Below are 9,403 nucleotides of genomic sequence, written 5' to 3'. Positions count from 1 at the left end.
CATCTCACCCTGAAAACTACATTTAAAACCCCCCAAAATACTCTGACTGATCCAATATCATGACAGCAACTCTTAAAAATGGTTGGGAATTGAAATGTCATTAATTCCAACTACTTCATACAGTGCATGGATGGGTATTTTTGGCCCGCGTTATAAGACTAGTTGCTTATTTGTGTTTATAAGTGACTACATATCTCAGTATAGAGGAGTGACAATTGTAGAGTATCAGTGACAACAAAAATATTCATGTCGCGGCCATGTTTTTATACCTCATTTCTTTAACAAATGTAGTATAATCTGTCAAAGTTCCATCTGCAGGAAACTGTCCCCTATGATGTCATTAGATTGTTACTCATGCGTGTACTATTACTGCTACTTTTGCCTTCTTTACAGTATGGTTATTTTCGTACAGGTTTCCAACATAGGGGTTAACACCCCCCAGCAGGGTCAGAGGAGGAATCCGGAGGTCGTGAGCTGATTCATGTGAGAAGAAGATACACACACGTCTCTTTTGGCCCTAAATCTTTTTTGGGGGTTCAAATTTCAGAATATAGTACTTCTTTTTGCCTCCTTTTAAGAAATTAACAGGAGTTTATGGTGACTTCTGGTAGGGGGAGATATTTGGGCACAAGCCAATTCACTTTTGTTATTTATGGAAAACCTTAACTTGAAAGTAAACTGCTAAATGAGGACGGAAGGAATGTCAAGAACCAAGTTAAGGCAAAATCGTACAAATTAAGCGCAGATCCAGAACTATAAAGGATTATTCCTTATTTTTTAACATCAAGAGGAGAAATTTCGAACATTTAGGCCAACACATCTTTTACTAAGATCGCTAAAATATTTATTCGCACACATGAGATTTCCCACAATTCATCCCCAAAGACTGGTATGTCCTCAATCTGTACAGTCGTATTAGATCTATGACAAATCTTTCCTTTAAAGCCTGCAGATGTTTTGTTAGCCCCTGAGGTTGTGCAGACAGGAAAAATAATTCACCAATTTGGCACATCCTCATATTCCTCTCACTTTTCTCATGCCCTTCACTCCCCGGTCACAAATCAGGAGCTGAAGGAGGAAGAATAAACTCTATTCATCCCAGTGTATCCAGTCTCCCCACCCACAGCAGCCGGGGTCAGAGTCCAAACTACTGCACAGAACTACCAGGAAACAACAAAAAGCTCCTTACTACAGCCAGACAGTACACATGTCTAGAGGTTTGCTCAAATCTATATTTCATTCCCAGAAACATAATGGACATGGCTGCAGCTGAAGCGCCACTGGGGTCCTCACAGGATCGAACCGTTGTGGGGTTTATTGAGTTGTAAACGTAGGTGAAATGAATCAAACTGTTTTTAGGAGGAACTCATCCGCACAAAGTCTCGGGTAAAGTTTCCACAAATGCAAAACCTGCCACTTAAAGTTACGCAAAATAGTTGTGGAGCGCGACTGTGCAGGAACGTTAGTGTTGTGGAGCAACTTTACAATGACAGTGTCTTCTTATATGCAAAAAGGTGCGTTTAAAAACATGAATGATATTTTTAAAATATGGAAGTGACACAGTGCCACAATCCCTTCTCTTCAAGTGGAATTTTTTTGGTGAAAGAAAGCAAATTTTAATTTTACATTCTATTAAAGGAAGTCCAATTTTGCGCCTTCGACTCGATTAAGTTAAAAGAACTTCCTTCCGTTGTTGTTTTGATTGCTCCCACTGCTGATATACCATCTAGAACACACAAACCATCAATTTTTGTAGGGGGGAGGGATACTGTGAATGAGTGACAGTCCAAGGATGCGCGCAGCTTACAGTTCCAAAAATATCATTCTTTTTGAAAGCGGCGAAAGCTCATTTAGGGCGACAGCTGTAGCTTCGATCGCTCAACATGGCCGCCTTAATGATATCATAATGAGAGCTCATAAAGAATGTTTGCGTGTCTAATAGCAGCACAAACAATACAAGGACAGTAAGACCTTCAGCGGAGGAGGCGACCAGGTACTTTTTAGTCATTTTGCAATGTGTTTGCTTTAAATAGTCTGAGCCTAATTTCCCTACTAAATTGGACAGGAAAAAAACTGAACCACTCCTAAAAGAACTGAATGTGAAAACACTTTAACCCCAAGGCCAATGATTAGACAGGTACAGTAAATAGGAACAATAAACGGAAGTTTGGTTTGATAACGTAAACAGAAGAAGGGCGTTTCACAGTGGCCATTTTGACAGGAAGTAACAGGTCAATACAGGTAATACCAATAAACATGGATTGAGGTTATTTCAGAATAGTTTAAGGTTAATGTCTGAGCACCACAGATCCGTTCAATCGTTTGTGAAACAAAATGTTTAGTCTTTAAATCATCAAATACGTTCATCTTTTACAAAACGATAGATATTCGACATACTTAAAAATGGAAAAACCAGCAGAAAATGATCAGGAATTGGGTTTTCAGAGTCAGATTCAGATTCAGAAACCTTTATTTGTCGTCGTAGGGGGCAATCAAGGGAGCAGAGAGCGGTACAGTTGGTTACACAACAACAACAACAACGGCAACACAACAGCATAGGTGAGGAAGAGCAGTAGAATGGTTTATACACCCCGGAACGGGTGGGGCTCACACAAAACAAACATATCATGGAATCTGGTTTGAACGAGAGGTGAATGAAATTTTAACAGAGCATCCATGAATCCTTGATTATAAAAATGCCCCCCCCCCCAAAAAAAAAGTTGAATCTTTAAACATCAAATTATTAAAAAAACAACAACTTGCCCTTTGTCTTGGGCAAGTGATCTTAAACAAAACATGTTTGGAAATTTTATTCCAACAGAAGCAGCTCTGAGTATTGAAACCTAAAAAAGAAAAAAGAAACACACACTTGCAGTGCTCAGATATCAATTATTTATTGCACTAACAGTGTGTGATGTTTTGAGCACAACAGCTATTCTTCATAGACACAAACTTCCATATATGCATTTCTTTTCCTATTCATGTATTGCAAAAGTAGGATTCAGGTCGTCTACAGGTTTGATTTGTGCATCTGAAAGATTAAGTGTTTCATTTTCTATACAGAACTGAATCAGTTTACAGTGTGAAACCCATCTACCAGCAGCAGGATCTCCATCTTGTTCCTCGGCTTTAATTTTGTCTCAGTATCAGCTGATGCCAATTTATTAGCCAACGTTGGGAACTCGCACAGTTTGAGTGTAAATTTAATGTATTTACAAATACTTCGGAGTTCATCATTATTGCACAAAGAGCCATTTCTGCTCCTAAAAGTTATGTTTGCACTTACAATGGGTTTTATTTTGTCACTTGATTTCAGATCCTTACAGACTGGTGGACAAACTGGACAGTGCTTCTTGGAAATGAAAACAAAAACAAAATGAGGCTGGAGTACAGAGATTTCCACTGTCATGTTGAAAAAAACACATCCAAACCAAAGTCCTTTTGAACAAAGAACACTTTTATTTGTTCAATTTCTGAACGTGTTTTTTTTCTGGATTTTTTTTTGGTGTAAAAGCGAGCGTGAGGTGTAGGAAAAGTGCACCGAGTGGAGGAGGTGACGGTGCGCAGGGCAGCAGGCAGGGGGCAGCAGTGAGACACAATGGTGAGGAGGAAGGAAATGAACAATTACTTACACGAATCTGTTAAATACAAACTTATTGAAACAAATGGCAATAAACGGAGTCATTTCCTTCTTTAACAAGTGATTGTTGATTTACAGAGGCAGAAAATACATTTGTCAAACACTGGTTGCAGATTGTTACATCCAATATTTGTTCATGGCTAATTGGCAGTTGTAATAATAAATATATATATATATTGTTTCTTATCTCATGAGGCCAGTATCTCTGCCTGCTAAAACTATGACAACCCCTCCGTGCCTTTGGTCCACTGTCTCCCCCACCCCCATCACAGGCTGTCAGCACAGCTAAATTTACCCGTCGTTTGCCATACGTTCACACAGCAAACATACACTCGCTTGTCAGCTCAAATTCATTCAAACAGGATGAAGCAAATATTAGAAACATCTCTCGCTCTCTCTCCATTATAACCCAGTGCATTTAACCGGCACCGCAAATTAAAATAAATCAACACCTCCCTGTCTCTCTCACACACACGCGGATTCAATAAATCATTGTGAAAGGAGGATTTATCGGAGCGCACCCTACTACTGCATGATGGAGGTGTACCTTATAAACTGGCAAGTGAGCGTATTTACATTTTACAAAAAAAGAAGAAGAAAGAATCCAGCACAATCTAGCTCTCTCACGCACAGTGTTTCAGTTTGTGACGACAAAAACAACAAGGCAACCTATACACACACACGCACGCACGCACACACACAGGTCATTGTTCACATTCCCACACAGAAATACAAAGGCAGGGGCAGAATTTGAAAACAAGAAAGACACACATGGAAATGCACATCCCTAAAGTGCACATATGAAAGTGAAGCTCAGAGGGATCGAGACATACATGGTATGAAGTCAACTCTGAGAGGGACAAATCATTTTATACGAGAATGTTTTCTGTAAGAAACAGTTATGAAGCACTATGTAAGGCAGACTTGGATGGAGTATTTGGGATGGTATCTGAGAAGTTGTGCCGTTTGGGGGGTGGGGATTAAAAAAGAAGAGAAAAGAAAAAAAAAAGGAATCAAAATCCAAACACCTGAACACACAAACACACCACTAGTATTTATTGGCTTCGTTTTGATTTGTCCCTTCGCGTGCGCTTCTTTCCTTTTCCTCGCACTAAAAGGCAATGCAGGTGAATTAAAAATTATATTTCCAGTTTATAATCGTCAAGTAAATCCCAACCAATTCAATCATGTCAGCAAAGTGAATATAAAAAAATCCCAAAACAAATAAAGCAGAGCATTAAAAAAAAGAAGAGAAAATAAGGCAGCTGATGTTAAAACGGTAAGTGAGAAACAAAAGCAGGCACAAATATAAAAGGTGAGAAAAGGGAAAAAAAAACACAGTCAGCTAGAACGGCCTTCAAACATAAACCCCCTCCTCTTCTTTCTCCAGAACAATCCCTTCACAAGGGGCACCTCTGTCCGCTTTTGGCACAGATGTGAGTTGCGCTGGCAAGTGATTTGGCGCCATCTATCGTCAGCCACGGCAAACTGCATGTGTGAGGTTTCTCCAGAGATGCAGAAGTCACTGGGATCGAAGAGGAACCCTTGAGGGAAGAAATGGGATGCACCCCGACTCAAAACTGCTGTGGTGGAAAACGGTACAAAAACGTCATCCTGGTTTGCAGTTACAGATCACGAGAAAGGTAGTGCACATGTCAGAAGAAGGCAAAAATGAGCAGATCAATTGTGACTACAGGAACAAATAAATACAACTTTGATGGAAGTCATAGCGATATCATGCATGTCATTTGGGAGGCGGAGCTACTCCCATGTTTGGGTGTACAGCTGCCCTGATTGGAGAGGTGCATGGGTGGAGGTGTGGTGAAGAGGGGATGAGCTCCTCCTACTCCACTTTGACGCCCAGCTTCTCTGTGTTTAGTAAGTAGAGGCTGTCATCTATCAGGAAACTGGACAGAAAAAAAAAGACAAACGCTTTTTTAAAAAGTCAAAAATCACACCTGACATTTACGTTTCTTTTTTCAGATCCAACACGTTCCTCTTAAGCCGGTGGACGAACCTGTAGAAAAGGAAGTGCACGGGGATGGTGCTGAGGTGCCAAATGGCGTGAGCATCTAAGACCCAGAGCAGCGGCGGGAAGTCTAACAGCTCCAGCAGGGCCAGACCGTGAAGCAGCAGTACCACCAGGCCACATTTCCACCAGTAGGGCAGCGTCCGCCGGTTCTTCCAGCACCAACACAGCCACCACAGCAGGTTGACCATGCCTGACGAACAAAGACAAAATAAAACAAAGAGAGATCATATTAAAGCGCTCAAAACAACAATACAAGCTTTGAAAGTGAGCTTTAACGTGTACCAATGGTGGTGTTAGCAGCCATGTTGTAGCCGTAATCGAAACTGACAAAGGTCAAGTAGGACACATGTGAGGTAAAGACCAAGATGAGAACGACTCCTACGATGCTGGACACCCCTGGATGTCTCAGACCGAGTGTTCTGTTGAAGAAAAAGGAGAACAGGAACAAAAAGAGTGAGATCCAAGGTCGATCAACAAATTAGCCACGAGGACATAAAACATGAGCTTACCTGACACAGCAAAGATAGATGGAGTAAAGAATCACAGCTGTCGCACAGAAATAGTCCATTTTCTGGAAGTGATTAACATAAAACACATTTTGTGACAATGTCATGATCAAGAAAATAAAATAAAAAAGGCATACACATTCCCTGCAGGATGCCTGGTCAGTAATGGCATTCGGACCTTACTGATTAGCTAAGCTGATGAAGGGAAACACCGGTCTCAGCAGGCGCTCTGGCAGAAGACATGTTAGCAACTGTTCCACAGAGACCAGCATTTCAGTCAGAGCTGCAAGTCTCTTAGGATTTGTGGAGCCTACATGCCAACAGGTGAGAGACTAGAGACAGGATATTACCTCAGTGAGGAAGGTGTCCCGGGTGTGAAACACTGTGGACCAGAACCAGGCATTCAGAGACACCTGGATACACACAATGGGGGGGGGGGGGGGGGGGCTTGATCAACACATACAGAACAGTAATGTTTGTTAGAAGAGTAAAGGTGAGTAGTACTCCTCTGACCAGAGAGAAGGCGTTGATGGTGTGGTACATTGGGCTCTGGCGTGGAACTGTGCTCCGATAGCGCAGCAGCATCAGAAGGCACGCCAGACCGTTAAGCAGAGAGGCCAGGGCCGACGCCGGCTCCTCGAAACACAGGAAGCGTACGAACGGCCACTGAGAGAAGAAAACATCGATTAAATTCACAACATTTGACTCATCTGATCATGCAGCTTATTGAGACAAAATGTTTTTCACTTGGAGGGCCAAAAATGAATCTTAATAGCGGGACAAACTCCACCTGTGCCAAACTGACGTCCTGCACAAAGTGTCACGGCAAATTAAGAAAAAAGTAATTAGGTATCCCACATATTCAAACCTCCGAGAAAAGAAAAATACCATAAACAGTGATTTCAAGTATGTTTTCTTCAAGTTCTCACCTTGCCATGGAACTGTGGGACTCGGTACCCTTCGGCCTGGTAAAGACCCACCGTGGTCCACATGCACTGGTAACGGCAGTCATCCCGACACGTCCAACCTGAACAACGGGAAGAGAGAGAGAGAGAGACGATGAGAGAATAACAACAGATTGAAACTGAAGCTGGTACCATGATCTTGACATTTCAGAACATTAACCCCAAAATACCCTGCTATCATCATAAATGAACCTCTTAAAGCACTTTCAATAAAATGACTTGAGACCAGATATGTAGCACATTGAGGGACATGGTTCAAGTATCTGTTTGGGACATGATTCAAATATGCAGCTGTGATGAACTTTACTGGCCCAATAATATACAGGCTGGACTCTCATATAAATCTAAATGATTTAAAAAAAAACAGTCTGGTTTAACAATAAGTTGCCATTTACAATTAAACAAGTCAATTCATTGAAAACTATCCTCTATCCGTTTTCATGAGTGAGTTTTAGATCTCTCACTCACACACAAAACAGGACCGGGGGAGGAGAAACAACACATATTTGTTACACGTTGTTCTAGTGGAAAAACTGGCTGAGGTTAAGAGGGTTATCCTGTCACACAGGTAGTTCAGCTGCTTGTTTTTGTCAAATGTTACCTGCCTACATGACCCGCCTCCGGGCAACATGATTGACAGCACATACACCACAAGCTAAACCAACCAGGTGATTCAAACGGCGAATATTATCACATATAATCCGTTTATAATAGAAAGTGCGGTAATGTGTTGGACTCGGGGGTCTGCTAACTAGCTAAGTTAGCTAAACTAACCTGCCACTCACCTGTCAGCGCCATGTACTGCGGCTGGGCTGACTGGAAGCCCCGCAGCCGAACTCCGGTGCAGTTGGTTCGGACACACTGCTTCACACATTCTCGGTACACCGGCTCCTTGTCGCCTTGAGAGGACCGCACAGTGGTCACAGACATCAGGAGCAGGAGGACCGTGGCCACTGCGGAGAGTCTGACAGATGTGCAGCGGGGTAGCGGTGAGGCCATGGTGGGTCTCGGCCCGTCCGGGTTCACGAAGGCACGGCGAGGCGACAGCGGCATTGAGGGCTTCCGGAGCCGACGGACCACATTACCACACCACCATTGCTAGTTCGCAGTAACTAACCGGGCCTGAAATGGTTCTCAGTCACAGCACCGGCAGCCTCCCGTTCCCTTGCCCTGTTAGCACGGTCAAGGCTCACACGCAAACACCGCATCTAGCCCGCAAAATAAAATACTTCATGTCAGGGGTTTCTGAAAGATATAACGGGAAAATTATAAAAAAAAAATACGACTGAAAGATCTCCTAGTTACAGCCTGCATATTTAAATAAGCTATAACGTGTTATCGTTGTTGGTCTTCAAACCTGTGTATGGGTTAGTTTGTTATAGCGTGTACTGTGCTTTTATTTTGAAGGAGGAGCATTTTGTTTCGCTCACGGACCTTGACTTTCCTGTTTATGCATACGTCACTGAGTCACGTGACACAATATGTTAGAGCATTATTATTATTGTTGTTGTTGTTGTTGTTGTTGTTGCTGCTGCTGCTGTTGTTGTTATCGGAGGGTTTCTCTCATTTTGGTGACTTTATTTTAATTCGAATAGAGATTTCGGTGGAGAGTCATCATTGTGCAAAAAAGCCCAGAAAAATAACTATGTTGATCTTTTGAGAATCACACTATATTTAATATACTATCAAAATCCTCTTTTTCAATTTCTTTGGTCATATTGTTACTGTTTATTCAGAACATTGTCGGTATATTCACATATATGATGACATATATCCTGATCTATTCAATCTCAATATTATTGTAGTTATCTCAGGCGCCCTGAGATAAACTTACCTCAGTATTAATGTAGTTAATATCGACCATTTTCGTGTTCCATAACAAAGAAAGCCTGCATTCACATTTTTTGATGGCTGCACTGTCCCTGATGTCATTAACGCTCGACCCTCCAAACAATGCAGAATGTACAGTACAGCTCCAGAAACTGGGGTGCTAAGAGTTCATGTTCGCATATTTGCAGATCATGTGAAAATGTGCGTCGCTACGTTTGACCTTGAGTGAAGGACGACAACACCGAGCGAGCGAACGAGTCCCTCAGATTACAAACATTAACACTCTTAGCACTTGAGAGCGCTGCCTCATGAACCCACGCAAGGTGCTAACCAGCTAATCGGAAGTTATGGTGCTCTCTGAGGAGCTGAGAGGATCAAACCAGTAACCTTCCAATTACCAGACAACCACTTTACCTCCTTTTAATTAACA

General features: G+C 42.1%; 1 protein-coding gene across 1 annotated transcript; it reads right to left on the bottom strand.

Annotated features, from left to right (window-relative positions):
• Positions 1–2,710: 2,710 nt before the first annotated feature.
• pgap3 (post-GPI attachment to proteins phospholipase 3) lies at positions 2,711–8,513 on the bottom strand. Its single transcript, XM_086195121.1, has 8 exons — positions 7,929–8,513; positions 7,108–7,205; positions 6,692–6,844; positions 6,529–6,591; positions 6,182–6,243; positions 5,955–6,091; positions 5,658–5,862; positions 2,711–5,547 (listed from the first exon to the last, which is right to left on the bottom strand). Exons 1-8 carry the CDS (start codon positions 8,194–8,196, stop codon positions 5,484–5,486), a joined length of 1,050 nt encoding a protein of 349 aa, XP_086051247.1. The 5' UTR covers positions 8,197–8,513; the 3' UTR covers positions 2,711–5,483.
• Positions 8,514–9,403: the final 890 nt, after the last annotated feature.

This window comes from Aulostomus chinensis, chromosome 23 (genome assembly GCF_037954235.1).
Source record: "Aulostomus chinensis isolate RoL2024-O1b breed Wild chromosome 23, RoL_Achi_v1.0, whole genome shotgun sequence".
Taxonomy (NCBI): Eukaryota; Metazoa; Chordata; class Actinopteri; order Syngnathiformes; family Aulostomidae; genus Aulostomus; species Aulostomus chinensis.
The sequence above is the reverse complement of the archived record's forward strand: the minus strand, read 5'-3'. Positions and strand labels throughout refer to the sequence as shown.

Excerpts from the sequence above, each read along its gene's own strand:
- pgap3 (XM_086195121.1), bottom strand. The coding sequence starts at position 8,196 with ATGCCGCTGTCGCCTCGCCGTGCCTTCGTGAACCCGGACGGGCCGAGA. Across the intron at positions 6,592-6,691 it reads CCATCAACGCCTTCTCTCTG|GTGTCTCTGAATGCCTGGTT; the intron begins GTCAGAGGAGTA and ends GTGTGTATCCAG. Across the intron at positions 5,548-5,657 it reads GTGCACTTCCTTTTCTACAG|TTTCCTGATAGATGACAGCC; the intron begins GTTCGTCCACCG and ends TTTTCTGTCCAG.